This window comes from Mustelus asterias, chromosome 14, assembly GCF_964213995.1.
Source record: "Mustelus asterias chromosome 14, sMusAst1.hap1.1, whole genome shotgun sequence".
Classification (NCBI taxonomy): domain Eukaryota; kingdom Metazoa; phylum Chordata; class Chondrichthyes; order Carcharhiniformes; family Triakidae; genus Mustelus; species Mustelus asterias.
The window spans coordinates 28966853-28982660 of NC_135814.1; the positions used below are offsets into that span (position 1 = coordinate 28966853).

At 45.2% G+C, this 15808-nt stretch overlaps 1 protein-coding gene across 1 annotated transcript in view; it reads left to right on the forward strand.

The window, feature by feature from the left end:
• Positions 1-15808, forward strand: part of LOC144503550 (von Willebrand factor D and EGF domain-containing protein) — a 269846-nt gene that overhangs the window by 77091 nt on the left and 176947 nt on the right. The window contains exons 5-7 of the mRNA XM_078228019.1: positions 1698-1930; positions 11244-11333; positions 14370-14514. Of these exons, the coding sequence (XP_078084145.1) occupies positions 1698-1930; positions 11244-11333; positions 14370-14514 (468 nt within the window). The remainder of the gene's footprint in view (positions 1-1697; positions 1931-11243; positions 11334-14369; positions 14515-15808) is intronic.

Genomic DNA, 15808 nt, shown 5'->3' on the forward strand with positions numbered 1-15808 from the left:
TCGATGATTTTCTGGCTATGAATGGATGGAGAAGAACGGAATCAGGCGAGCCCAGCGGTCGAGAGATCTTTCAAGCGCATGGGATCATTACGTCAACAGATGCAAACAGGTTGAAAAGGGCAAAAGTTCTTTATTTCTTTTAAATCCATTGGAACAAATTAAGATGATTTATTTTCAAAGAGTGACCAAAAATATTTTAAGCAAACTACATTTGCTTTGCTGCAGTAACTCTGGCATACCGTCCCAACCTAATTCCAATGTACATTGGTTTCTGAGAGCCTTAATATTAGACTCATTCAATCATACAGTGCAGGAGAGGCCCTTCAGCCCATCAAGTCTGCATCGGGCTGGCCAGTGGGTTTTCCGCAATTCATAAATTTGCATTAATCAGGTGCGTGAATCCCACCTTACAGGTGCTGCTAACATCATTAGGAAGCAATCCAGTTTTCCTGCTGGTGCCGACACCAAGAGTGAATTGCATCTATAATGTTGTTTTGAATAGGGCATGTAAGGATTACAGAGGGGATAGTGAATAGTTTAGGGAGAATAATGAGTAGACAGATGAGATTTGTGGGGAGGGGGCGGCGCTAGTCGGTACGAGGCCTGGAGGAGTGAAAAGGAGGAGTAGGGAAGGACAGATGGTTGTTGAGGGGGAATTGCTGGGACACAATGGGCTAGATTTTCCTCCTCTCACTGGAGATAGGTTGACATCAATCAATCTTCCTTTATTGGGACTTATTACTCATCCAAGGTTGATTTACATATCTATATCACCAAAATGTGTCAAAATGCCACTGCTGATAATCAATGGCAGGGAAGCAGGGTAATGGCAGGGGGCTGGTTTGAGGGGGGAGAGAGTGGGGTGGATGTAGGCAGCTGGTCGGACAGCCTGAGTATAGATCCCTGAAGGTTCACAAATTAAGCCAGATTTAGGCATCAGGAACCCATGGGGAGGGAGAATTGATCACTAAAGGCATTAGTGAGCCTTCTGCTGTGAACCCTATCATGGCAGCCCCTTGGGGTCATTGATAGGAGAGGCAAGCTGATAGATGCTGCCTATTGACATCATTAGCATATGACGGGGCAGTGAGAGGAGAAATAGCCTTCCTTACTGCAGCACGGGGGGGAGAGATGGGGGAAGATCCAAGTTGGAGCAGGTTGTGACAGTTTGCAAACGTATTAGCGTGTTCCCTTATCATACTGATACTCGCTCTTTAAACCACTCTGATCACAATGGGCAAGATTCTCTGGCTTCCCAGCCGCATGTTTCCTGCCAGCGGGAGGTGGCACGTTCTTTGCTAGTGGTGGGATTCTCTAGTCCTGCCGCTGTTAATAGGAATTCCCATTGAAGTCACCCCATGCTGGTGGGAAACCCATGGGTGTGGGTGGGCTGCCAGCGGGACTGGAGAATCCGGCTGGCGTGAATGGCCGGAGCATTCCGGCCAATGTCTTTAATGTCTTTAAAAGCTGGCCATTTGTGTGGGGCTAATTTTCTAAGTAAATGGGTGGGATTTTGCGTCCTCGCTTGAGCGAGACCAGAAATTCCTGCCTGAGGTCAGCGGACATTTCCGTTGTCCGCCCCTCGCCCGCTCAAATTCTGTGGCGGGCGAGGGAGTAGAATTCCGACGATACGTCAAACCAATTTGCTCGTCTTCCGACCACATTTGAAATATCTGTGCTTGTCCTTTTCTTTTCAGCTAGACTTCCCGATCTGCCCGACAAACCACGGATTACCCCAGAGTTGGTGGGCACCAGCATCCATCTGAAGTGCACTTACGTGAGCCCTGTGATAAACAGCACCATGGGATATGTGGTGGTGTGGTCCCGGCTCTCCCCACACCGCGTGAAGGAAGAGATAAAGAGGGACACGACCCTGCAGCTGTTCTCATTTGTGGAGATGGATGGGATGACTTTAAAACTGGGAGATACGGTAATGATTTACAGATCCTTTGAAACAGAAGTCTGGCGTTCCACTGTGTTAAAGCGCAAAGCATCGCTTTAAATTCTTGCTGAGGTTTCTCTGTGTGGCTTCATGATTAAAATGTCATAGCCAAGAAGTCAGGTTATTCCAAGAGTGTAACGAACGACAGTCAGATACACATTTATGCACCAAACTATTACAAATTCTCGGAACAGGAGAGTGGTTTATCTGCAGCAGAAAGGATGTCGTCTCAACCCATGCATCATTGTGCCACCAAGCGGGCAAGATTGCCGCCCACTCCTGGTGGTTTGCAAATACCCATTTAAAGTTAGTTAGCTGTCAGGAGTTGCACGAAAATCTTCAGCATTTCCCTTCCACCCTCAGCACCTTATCTTAATGTTACGCCCAAGATTGCTAATTGGCTCTGAAGGAACTTTGGCATTTAGTTCAGAGCCACATACACTCAGAACTTTAATCCTGTCTGTTTTTTAGATGAGACCCGCTGTGTAATTCCAGCATTTTCTGATTTTATATTGGATTTCCAGCATCTGACTTATTTTTATCTTTATCATTTGGCTGCGTACGAATGGAAAATTAGAAAAAGCCCCCAAAAAAACAACTCAAGGATAGCTCTGAATATAGCACATGACATATGATTACATGGATGGCACAGTGGCACAGTGGTTAGCACTGCTGCCTCACAGCACCAGAGACCCGGTTTCAATTTCCGGCTTGGGTCACTGTCTGTGTGGAGTTTACACATTCTCCTCGTGTCTGCGTGGGTTTCCTCTGGATGCTCCGGTTTCCTCCTACAGTCAAAAGATGTACGGGTTAGGTTGATTGGCCATGCTAAAATTGCCCCTTAGTGTCAGGGGCACTAGCTAGGGTAGGTAAATGCACGGGGTTGTGGGGGTGGGGCCCTGGGTGGGATTGTGGTCGGTGCAGACTCGATGGGCTGAATAGCCTCCTTCTACACTGTAGGATTCTATTCTCTGACATTGGAAGTGCAGTGGGGCAGAGATTTGTCATAATTTGAATACAGATGTACACAACATTGCATTGCTTTTAGTGAAAGACTGCGACAATAATTTTGAGGAGTTTGTCTCACATCTTGCTGGGCAAACTGGGTCCTGTTGTGTCCTCTGTTTTCTGAATCTGGCTTGTTGAATTATCTTCATAGTCACTGTGGAACTGGATGTTACCTCCTAATCCTGCAAGCAAATCTTTAATAGAAGCAAGAACATCTGAATAGGAGATCTGGGCCTGAATTTTCATAATGATGGAAGGGTTCAGTGCCAGAATGGTGTCAGAGCCCCGATTCCAGAAGACCCATCACCGAAACTGGCACTCACCATTTTTGCCAGAGATTTGGGGGTGGGCGGATCATTGAAAAATGCAGCTGCCTCCAGTTAGATGCCATTTTGGTCACCCTGGTGTCTGAATCATGACTCCTGGGCATTACATATTTGAGGAGAAGGTCTAAACTGACTTTGGGCTGTTAGGTACATTTTTGGAGAGCTTTAAAAAGTCTATTTGTGATTAGAGTTTCGAATCGCATCTAATTAAAGTGCGGCTTGGAGCCTTGGTGTTTGCTTTCAACCTGCACTCTCTTAAGAGTGGGATTGGTGAATTTATACTATCATTTTAAAACTGTAACAATTCACATCCTGGGAACTGGCAGGCTTAATTATGTTACTTGAATTCCCTGCACACCTTTAATAATTGATATAATGGATGCTTTTAGTTTGGTGATAAGCAGTTACCATTCCTGTGGTCCTGTAGTTAATGAATACTTTGCAAGTACAAAGTCCGTAAAGGACCTTTTGCTTAAACAAGTGTTGGGAATCAGAAACGTGCCATTTTGCGAAAGCTTTGTCATCAGTGATACGGGCTGGAATTCTCCCGAAAAAAATCTAAGTGTCAAATTTGTGTGAAAATGGGGGAAAGTCACATGGTTTTTTCAGTGTGTTTTCCAACATGAATCTCCCACACTCTGTGCACTGCAGAGGCCACTGGTGCAATTATCATTAAAAACCAGGGGACAGGGCCTATTCCCATTGAAGAGGCTGAAATTGGCACAATGAGCGGGACCCCGCGCATGCGCACATCTCTGGGAGATCGCTAAAAAGACCCCCCAGCACTGGCCTCAACCCCCTACAGACATTGCTGGCCTCTCACCCCCTCCTCCCCCATGGACATCGCTGGCCTCCCATTCCCCAATGACCCGGACATCGCTGGCCTCCAAATCACCCACTGACCCGGACACCGCTGGCCTCCCATTCCCCAATGACCCTGACATCATTGGCCTCCCCATCCCCCAGTGACCCGGACGGACATCGCTGGCCTCCCCATTTCCAGCTGACCCGGACATCGCTGGTGTCCTGGCCTCCCCATCCCCCAGTGACCCGGACATTGCTGGCCTCCCCATCCCTTACACACAGCCCGCCCCCCGGAGAGGGGAGGCGCCAGCTGCTGTTCCCCACTCAGGGCCGTCGCCAAGGGGTAGCACTGCGAAGGCATTGTGGAGGGAGGTGGCAGCTGCAGTTAATGCCAGGGCTGTGACATCTCAGTCCATTGGACAGTGTCAGAAGAAACGGAACCACCTTCTTCGGACAGCAAGGGCGAGTGTGCATCCCATCCTGAAACCTGCACATGTGCTGGACTAACAATGTCAAACCATCCCCAGACACCTACCTGAAGGGCATCTAACAACAGCCCTCCCCGCCCCTCAAGAACTGCATCCAATCCCTTCCCCCGCAATCAGCACTCCCCAGTGGTGGCCCTTTTCCTCAAAATGGCCAACCCAAGCTCCAAAACTCAGGCACACATTGCACCCCATGCACTTCAATATATCCATGCTTCCAATCCCCCTTATGTCCCCACAGGACAAAAAAGGCACACAACTGGTGAGAGAGGGCACAGACTGGTGGTGGTGTGCCTGAGCTGCAGCACCTGTCTGCGAGCAGCGTGCCTGGAGCTGGCAGGGGGGTGACTCCACGCCTAGAATGATAACCAACAGCCAGGTCGGCATCTGGTATGCAAGTGAGCATCAGTTTAACCCTCTTCCTTAGTCTTCTTTGAAGGAAGTGCTATGCTGCGCAGGCTGCTTTCCTTCCTTTCCCCTAATGTGTGTACTTTGTTATAGTCCTGGATCCTGATACACCAGGCCCTTCGGGTGTCGGCACCCCCACTACTCCTCATGAAGAAACTGCCCAGGACACGTCGGACAACTTCTTGGAGGGAGGCCCTGGAGAATCCTCTGAGGGCAGCGCGAGTAATTTGGCACAGTCATCAACCACACAACCCACCAACACAGAGACGGTGGTCATGTTAGTGCTGAGGCTTCTAGGTCACGACCTGGTGTGCACATCACAGCCACTGATGCACCTTGGGTGGAGGCGGGCACATCCGAGGGCTCGGGCACACGGAAGTCTGCCAGAGGGGAGGAATCAGCTGACCCCAAGCCAGATGCCGGACCTCGGGTTTCGTTCATCCCAAAGCTGGTGGAGATGCATCAGCAAACCCGGGGAGTTGTGAATGGGTTGCCAGCAACCGTGCTGCGACTGCTAGGCTGTTTAGAGAAGTCAAACAGAGTGCTGTTGCAGGAGGTGGTGCCAGCACAGCGTGGGAACCAGGCCAACACTGCAAGGGTGGCATCCACAGTGGAAAGTCTGGGTCAGGGATTTGGCCTAATGGATGACAGGGCCCAGGCCATCCTAGAGACACAGCGGGCTACGGCTGAGGGTGTTGCTGGCATCTGGGAGGCACATCGGTCTGTGGCCATGGTTGTCAGGGTCATGTTGAAGACAACTGGTGGCCATGGCCAGGGCTCTCACTGGCATTCAGGAGACACTGGTGGCCATGGCTGTGGCCTCGACAACTTAGCTAAGTCTCAGAGGGCTAATGCTGAGGGGCTCCAGAGCCTGGCTCACTCACAGAATGCTGGAGTGGAGGGGCTCCAAAGCTTGGCCCAGTCCACACCAGTCTCAGAGGGCCAGGGCTAAGGGATCACATACCACGGGGCAGACGCATCTGGGCCTCCAGAACTGGCAGAGCCAGGTGACGCCGGAGCTTCTGGAGCTCAGTCCGGCTACCCTGGCATTCCATGGAGTGTCCCCGGGGTCTATGGGCACCCAGCAGGAGTAGGCAGGGCTAGAGCCCATGCCAGGGCCTTCTATTCAGGAAACTCCGGACATCCCACGACCTTCCGATTCTCCCCACCCCAGAGGAATATTACAGTGGCTGCAGACAGCAGTCTGGCCAGCAATCCGTTAAGGGCCTTACCCACCCTACAGGACCAGGGCACAGCATCTGAAGACCTCCAAGAAGCTCCCCACAGCGAGCAGCAAATCATCAGGCCCTGCCTCTGTAAGTCGCGTCAGATTGACATCACGCCGGAGAGGCGGGAGATGCTAATGAGAACGGAGATTGTTGTCTTGGACCCACTAATCAGATGGTAAGGCATGTAAATACATGCAAACGTCCGTTACACTGATTTTCAGCATGGTTCCATTGGCGCCAAAAAACTTGGGTTGGGAAACGCTATCGGGGCGGGAACGCTTGCGCGAACCCTGTGAATCGGCCAACGTGATAATCTCCCGGCCCACTGCACTAAAAAATTAGCGCAGCACAGTGGGATGGGAGAATCGCCCCCACAATCTTCTTTATATCCAGTTAAAGTTGGAAATAATTTTTTCTCCACCCTAGTTAATTGAATACCATAGAATTTGTTTTTACAGACACTGTGTGAATTATATTCATCGTCTGAATAGTTAAATCAAAAAGACTTCTGTAAATGTCTGTGCAAAAGTCAGTTTTGAATGGGCCCAGTGTAACTTTACACACAGTTGCATCTGCAAATCGCTTCAGGCTTGTAACATATGCATTTGTTCTTTTGCATCTGCTGAACTCTTTTACAAAATACTGAACACTGTGGGGCTTAATTCAGGGAAGCAGCACCAAAATCACAGCGGCATAGATAAATTTGAATGACAGTTAATTTCTGTGGGAGTTGTACAACAAGGAAAAAAAAACATAATTTTACAGTTATGTCTAACAGAAACTGCGTCCCTCATCATGGCTATTTGAGCATTTAAAACCATTAAGGATCTCGAAAAGTATATCCATGATTTTTATTTGCAGCCTTGCGTTTTGTTGTTCTGACATTATTATGATTCAGCCTTTCTCAATTTTATTCCCTATTTCGGGAATTTTTTACTTCAACATGGATTGTTGCCATAGAAGTTGTCTTTTGCCACACTGACACAGTCATAGAATCCTACAGTGCAGAAAGAGGCCATTCGGCCCATCGAGTCTGCACTGACTCTCTGACAGAGCTTCTTACCCAGGCCCAATCCCCGTCAACCCACGTTTCTACCCCGCTATTCCCCCTAAACTACACAACTTGGGACACTAAGGGGAAAATTAGCATGGCCAGTCCACCTAACCTGCACATCTTTGGGCTGTGGGAGGAAACCGGAGCACCCGGAGGAAACCCAGGCAGATACAAAAAGAATGTGCAAACTCTACACGTCACCCAAAGCCGGAATTGAATCCGGATCCCTGAGGCTGTGATGCAGCAGTGCTAACCACTGTGCTACCATGCCGCTCTACAATATAGGGAAGGAATGCAACTGACTGCTAACATTTAAAAGAAAAATCTCTCCAAAGATTCAATTAATACAGTTTGTCGTACTGCACCCAGGAAATGAAATTTTCATTAGTTGATGTGTTAGTAGTTGCTAAAATAATATCTCTGCTACCATGATTACGGGACCCTTGACTCATTAAATGTAGAATTCCATTTTACCTTAGAATTAAAGGTGATTATCAAGGTTATCAGTTATGTTGGTCGGATCTTCACAGGTGGAGCTTTCTATACCCATAAGCGGTTATTCGATTTATACTATAAGATTGTCCAAAAATAGCTTTGTTGGTTAAATTCTGATTTTTGATTTGATTTGATTTGATTTATTATTGTCACATGTATTAACATACAGTGAAAAGTATTGTTTCTTGCATGCTATACAGGCAAAGCATACCGTTCATAGAGAAGGAAACGAGAGTGTGCAGAATGTAGTGTTACAGTCATAGCTAGGGTGTAGAGAAAGATCAACTTAATGCAAGGTAAGTCCATTCAAAAGTCTGACAGCAGCAGGGAGGAAGCTATTCTTGAGTCGGTTGGTACGTGACCTCAGACTTTTGTATCTTTTTCCCGAAGGAAGAAGGTGGAAGAGAGAATGTCCAGGGTACGTGGGGTCCTGTATTATGCTGTAGTGGGTAGTGAAAAGGAGCGAGGCACAAGGGTTGTGGTGAGGAGAGCTTGGGAAGCAAGAGGTGCATTCATACATCACCTGGATCTTCGAAATAAAAAGAGATTGTGGAATAAGGGGGAAACAGTACATGAGAAGAAGAATTAGGTGGAAAAATGGCTATATTTTGAATAGTTTCAGTCAGGATTTTGGCCATGATTTTGGTTATGGCACTCCAGTGATGGTGAGTGCTGTCTCTTCCATGGGGGTAAGGACACGCAAAACTCACAGGCTAAGCATGTGGAGGTGAGGTGGAGCTATGCATGTTGGGCATAAGCTGTGATTGTTAGCAGTTGCTGATAGGTGCAAGATGGAGGTGTAGTGAATTAAGCACTGTCTACGGCTAGTAATGCAGTTGATAGCAAATGGCATTTGAAGATGCATCCGCTGACCTTGAACACTGTGAGGTCATTTATCTTCTTGCGGCATTGCATTCGGCTACTTAGGGCTTGATTCCTGGCACTGATCTGGTGTCTGGTCTCACAGCTTTCTGAAAGTTTTCTATGGAAGGCCTTCTGGACCCTTGTGAATAAATCATCTCTGAACTTCCTTAACCAAGGCTTCCATTTCTGCATTAGAAAATCTTGGAGACCACTGCCTCACATGTTGTGCCATTATTACATCCTTTCTCAACATCAGAATGCGTTCCACAAACATACCCACGAACTATTGCAGCCACAATGCATCTCCCCTTTTAGAGGTGCGGGCAAGATTTGAAACGTTGCCAGTTTCTTGCAATTTTGCGCTCCTTACTCAGGCATACAGCAGCCCACTAGTGCGATTGCGTGTTGCAATCTTGTTAATTTGCTGGTAGCGGCTAACTGATGCATGCTTCCTACATCAGAAGCACCTGGGGTGCAGGGTAATCCTCCAACCGTTCCCTACACCCATTTTCAGAGAAAATGGAATTTTATCCCGCATTAACTCCTTGTAAAAATGGCTATTTTAAGTCAAGCAGTGAGAAACGCATTATGCATTGTTCAGGGGAGATTTATGGCATGTGTTTACTCTGAGTCAGACCTGATCTTAACTTTCAGACAGAAGGTTAAGCTGACCAATTATCATCGGAAAGCTGATAGAAGCGGTATGGCTGATTCAGGAATGATGAATGTGAATATCCCACTATCATTTCAGTTCTAATCTGATGTAGCTGTCAGTTGATGTGAGCTTCCTGGCACTGCACATGCTTTGTTTATTTTTTATGAATAAAATGAAAGGAACGGGGCACTCAGATGAATGAATGACAAGGTCACAGAGGTGTGTGCAAGCACTCAATTTTTCATGCACCTTCCAGTGAGGTTATGTTAGCCAATTGCACAAATGCTTGCAGAACCAGAAAGTATTCATGACATCATAAGCTGCTTTAACTTTTCTGACTCTGTTATTGGATCCAGTGAAGGAATGTTGGCTTGCATTGAAAGTTTTACACCTCAGTCTTACCCTTCTCTTTAATCTAATATCACATTTTGGTTCAATTTATTGTAATGACCTCAAAGAGGCTCTTGAGGTGGACCTCTTGGAGTACGAGCTCCCTGATTGAGGTAATGATTGCCTGCCCAATCAGGGAGTCTCGCCGGTGTATATAATGAGGAGTGTCAGGTCCACTGGCACTCTGGATTCTGACTTTGTACCTGAAGCACTCTTAGGAGTGGAACTGAGTTTGTAAATAAAGAGGATCTGGTGAAGGGACACTGAGGAGTTATTTCATTTCTCTGTCTCTCATAAAAGATTTGTCGATAGTTGACCGTCTACTTGAAGAGGACATGTTGGGTGGAATTTTCTGATATTTTTCCTAAGTGTCACTTGCGGTGAGAGAATCGGAAAGAATCCTGACGGTGCCATTCGTGAGAAAAACTGCTGTGTATTCTGCCACTTTCAGAGAAAACAATATTTTCATGAGTTTCACACCGCATTTTCACGAGTTTCACACCACACCCACGGCAGTCTGTCTCAGATTCACTCCTCCTGGTAAAACCTAATCTTGCCCAGTACTTGTCCAGTTCTAGTTGGGAGGATGGTTATCAGAAAGACAGCACCACTTTTCACAGTGGGAGCCCTCACCAAACACCTGGATGGTGTTGACAGCCTGTACCTGCGATCGCGCAGACGTGCAACAAGCAAGGTCACCAGTCCCTGCTGGGAGGCTGTAGCCATGATAGTGAGAGCCAGCTCACTCCATAAGGGGATGGGGCTACAGTGCCGAAAGGAGATGAATGATTTTCTTTGTTCCGCCAGGGTCTCTCACTCCCAGCCATCTCACAGGTCCCCAACACTTGTCATGCCATGCACACCCCACTCACCATGATCCCCCGCAGTAGCTCCTCTGCTCCTCACATCCCCACTCCCACTCACCCTCCACACATGCCAGACCTCCTCACCATATATCCTGGCACGACTTCTGCCTGCACGTTTCCCCATCTGTCTCATTGCAGGACAACTGTGGCCTTCTGACTCCTTCAAGAGCTCCATCTAAGTTGGTATTTTTCAGTGGGAAAGATAATCCTGATCGGACATAGAACAGAGCGCAATGCAGGAAATCCCGCCCATTGTGAACATTCTGACCTGTTAGCTTGGATGTTTTGCAGGCAAGATCATGTTTTGGTTCATGCCAGCTTGCCAATAGAAGCTGCATTTGCTGAGAACATGAATAAGGATCTTTGGAAACAGTCCTGGTTGCAAAAAGAGGGGGTTTTGCCACCTGGCATTCCCAATGGGGATCAGTGATTTTAATTTTTCTAGGTATATGGATATTGGCATGACTGGTTTTCTAAGCTCGAAGGATCACCATGGTATCATCCTAAATAGTATCAATTTAAACTATTTTCTCAGAAGATTAATTTAGGTCAGGGTTTAGGCAAAGCGCTGCGGATGCTGGAAACTGAAACAATGGAGCATCCAGACTCGAGACATTGGCTCTATTCTCTCTCCACAGAAGCTGTCAGACCTGATGAGCTTTTCCAGCATTTTCTGTTTCAGGTCAGGGTTTATTGTTTTTGTTTTTTTTCCCCCAGGTTTGCTGCAGCGTATCAACCTTCTTACGGGATTCTCCAGACGTACGCAGTTTGTCCAAGGATAGTGAACCATTCTTTGCTGGAATTAAGGTGAATTAAATCATCTACGTATTTATTGTCGTTTGATAGTTCAAAGCTTTATGGGCGAAAAAAGAGACTTTGAAGCTTTTCATCTTGCCCTCATCAGAACACATCTGAAGAATAACAATGTAAGAGGAAAACAACAATTTATCTTGTATGAGAAGAGAGTGCTGCTTGTTTGGTAAGTGGACGGTGATTGGTAGATGCGCTGCTATGGAGATTGCACCAGTTGATGGTGACTTACAGTTAACTGTCTTTTTTGTGGGCGGCCTGATGGCACAGTGGTTAGCACTGCTGCCTCACAGCGCCAGGGATCCGGGTTCAATTCCGGCCTCGGGTCACTGTCTGTGTGGAGTTTTCTTGTTCTCCCCGTGTCAGCGTGGGTTTCCTCCGGGTGCTCCGGTTTCCTTCCACAGTCCAAAGATGTGCAGGTTAGGTGGATTGGCCATGCTAAATTGACCCTAGTGTCAGGGGGATTAGCTAGAGTAAATGCATGGGGTTATGGGGATAGGGCCTGGGTGGGATCGTGGTCGGTGCAGACTCAATGGGCCAAATGGCCTCCTTCTGCACTGTAGGGATTCAACGATTCTATGAACTACCAAGCATTGTTTGAAATTTAAACGAGCCAGCTTGACCCCGCACAATACTGCGAACCCAACTAACAATCTTAAATTGGTTGTCAGCATAATTCTTAGCTCACCGAGAATTATTTAGCAAATGTTGTCCATTCGTAGAATCACATCTAATTTTGGGCACTGTATTTAAGTTTTGGTTGGGTTGGTTGAGTACAGAATGTACCTTGCCCATTAATGCACCAGTCTTTGGGATGTACAGTTCACATATCCAGTATCACACTGGCAGTGAAATTCATATACCACATTATTCATTTTACGCTGGAAAGGACCAAGGTACAGACGAGACCCAACCAACCCATGTTTTCAAAACATTAGATGTGATTTTGTGCTAAAAATTATGCTGAGGATCACTTTAAGGTTGTCAGTTGGGCTTGCAGTGTGGCACATTTGCATGTACTAGAAACTATATATATTAATACACAGGGCACTGCTCTTTGTGGACAGAAAGAACAGGTATGCACATTGCGCCTGTTTGAGCTAAACAAAATAAGTGACAGCCATTTGCTTACTCATTCCTCAGATCAATTGGTTGACCAAGCAGGGTGCAAAACCTGATGAGTGCAAGACAAAAAGCTTCGACATGTCTCTTTTTTTTAGCAATGATCTTTATACTGCTAAGGAATCTGACCATCTTTTCACACTGAAGCCATAATGAAATAATTAAAGGTGCTACTTGCCAAATTTAAATTAAGGATGGATACAGAGGAATTATTCTGTGATAATTCTCCAGTTCCTATGAGGGCCTGTTGAAACTACTACATAATAAGGGTACAACATATTTAGGGAGCTGGGGAGATTGAGGAAGCAGGTGAAATTTTCTCATGGATATCTCACACAGACCTAGGAATTGAGGTCTTAAGTGTTGGCAAAAGCCATCTATTCTCTAACTTATCAATAGCTTCCTCGAGGCTCAAAATTAACTGTAATGATCACTTACAAAATTATCCAGTGAAATACTAAGGTTTTTAGGAACAAGTAAAGGCCGTCAGGCTCAAGGAGTCCAACTCATTTCAGATATCAACCCCCACCTCACATTTTCTCATTCTATCCTTCAATCTTCTCACTTAAAAAACAGGAGACTCTGTTTTTTAAATAGGGGCAATTAATATGAGACCAATTAATCTGCAGTTTGAATATTATACTCTTGGACACTTCGTTTTAGCAGAGATGTCAAGTTCATTGAGAGGGAAAAGAGGAGATTTGTTCAGATTATATCGTAATGAGAGATTTTCGCTATGAGCAGAAACTAGAGCAATTGGATTTTTTAAACCATCTAAGGTTAAGAATGAAGGAACTTCAAAATTATAAGAGGTTCTGATAAAGAAATCAGAACCTCTGGTTGGAGGTTGGTGAGTTGGTAAAAAAACTCAGGATTATCACAAGGAATGAAGGGACTAATTAATCCCTTAATATTAATATTTACACAGAGGATGTCTAGACACAGAGAATTAATTTTAAAGTTCTCAACCTTGTTTTCAAATTCCTCCATGGTCTCGTCTCTTCCTATCAAGTGTAATCTCCTCCAGGCCCACAAGCTTCTGAGACCTCTGTGTCCTTCTAATTCATTTTTAAAATGTGTTCACGAGATGTGGGCATCGCTGGCTGGGCCAGCATTTATTGCCCATCCTGAGGGCATTTAAGAATCAACCATATTGATGTGGCTCTGGAGTCACATGTAGGCCAGACCAGGTAAGGATGACAGATTTCTTTCTCCAAAGGAAATTAGTGAACCAGATGGGTTTTCATGATAACCAACAATGATTTCATGATCATCGTTAGACTTTTAATTCCAAATTTTTACTGAATTCACATTTCACCATTTGCTGTGGTGGGATTCGAACCCTTTCCATTACCCTGTGCCTCTGGATTACTAGTCCAGCAACAATACCACTATGCCACTGCCTCTTGCACAGCTCCTATTATACTAGCTCCACCATTGGCAGCCAACCTTTCTGCTGCCTAAGCCCTAAATTCTGAAATTCGTCCCCTAAACCTCTCTACCCCTCTTTACTCCTTCAAGATGCTCTTTAAAACTTATGTTTTAACCAAGCTTAGTCATCTACCCTATTGTCATCTACCCTTTTGTGGCTTTGACTTAGATTAAATTTTCTGTGATAATGTCCTTGTGAAGTGCCTTGGACGTACTATTGCATTAAAGAAGCCACATGAATTCAGTCTGTTGGTGCTGATAAATTTGATCTCACAATTGCGCTCTTGGAATGAAAATGAATAACTTCCAAAACGCATTTTTTTGGAAATAGTCTCTGAAGTAATTAGCTGGGAATTAGTAATTAGTCCAGGAAGCCAGTATCTGGGGATATTTATAACTGCGGTATTTAAAATGTCTTAAGTTGAATTTTTTTCTCACATTGCCAAAGATTGCCTTTTGAAATCAATTTCTTTCAAACAGTTTGAACCAGCGTCTTTGCAGATCGCAGAAGATGGCAAGGAGCATTCTTTGTCGATCCAAAGCACCATCCCTATCTCTTGTCTGGAAGATGGTCAGAGTCTAAATAATTGTAAAATAACATTAAAACTCACTACCAATGACACAGGTAAGACTTAAGCTTGTGAATGAATCCCGCAAATGGTACATTTGTGTATCAAGTGCTGCACACAGTGGTTAAGCAACTAATGAAACATGGCTTCTAATTTAAAATAGATCTACAAAGAAAAATAACTGGAGGCTGTGTGCCCCTCATTTTACAATCATAAATAAGTTATTTTATAGTAAGTGTTATCTGTTTATTCTCTTTGCTGTCACTTAGCTTTACCCTACGTGATTGAAATAGTTATCCATTCTCTTTGATCATTAGCTAAAATAAGCTATCTGAAAAGGAAAAGCGAAACCACCAGCTTTTAAAACAGATTTTGATTGAGGTATGCATTTGAATGAGGTATGCATTTTAAGCATTTGCATCAAATGTATTTATGTCTGGACATCAGCATTTAAGATTTTTAAAGCTCCTTTGCTTTCTCTGTGGACAATGTGAAAACACTTGTACATGTGAAAACTCATTTATTTTAATCCAAAACAGAAGCTCAGCCACTACTTTAGGATGAATGTTTCTAAAGGTGGCATAAAAATAATGTAGTACTTCACAGCATGCATCCTCTAGTTCGCTGATAACAGCGAAGTAAGTGAAACGCTGTCTGCCCTGGTTTAGGAATTATGGCATGCAAATGCTCAACACGTCCGAAGGAAATCTCTGTGATCTGCTGGCTTGAAATAAACAGGCTGAGCAATTTGTTAAAATAATGGACAGTGGGAATTTCATATGAGCATATGAAGCATTCACAAATGATGATTGCAGAGGGTAATTTCCAGGCTCTGTCCTTTAAGGACCTTGGGTACTGTAGCTTTGTTTGAACAAGACAGTGGGTGAGTAATCTCTCCCCATCCCCCATTCATTGTTTTACTGAAACAGTCCACTCAGGAGCAGTTCCTTTAATCTGGCACAATGTTCTTTGTTGTTCCTTTTCTCCCTCCGGCCATGGTTTATGTGCAGAGCTACTAATGACAGTGAGCAGTTTGCCCTTTTCTGAATTATAACATTGACACAAGAGTCCATTAAAAAACACTTAGATGAAACAGAACCAGGCCTTCAAAGTGTTACGTGAATACAAAGGTTTTTTTTGCGAATCTCTTAGGTAGACACAGTATTGGGACTAGTTTATCGGAAACTTAGGATTTTTCATGATAAAATGATAATGCTTGTTTCCACATTTTGACTTGTGCCACACACATCGGGAAGCCATTAAAGTTTGCGGTCTGAAAGCTAAGCTTGCAGTGGTATTTCTCGAGAGAGAGCGGGCACATCAGTTCTCATTTGCAGGCAAGAAACATTG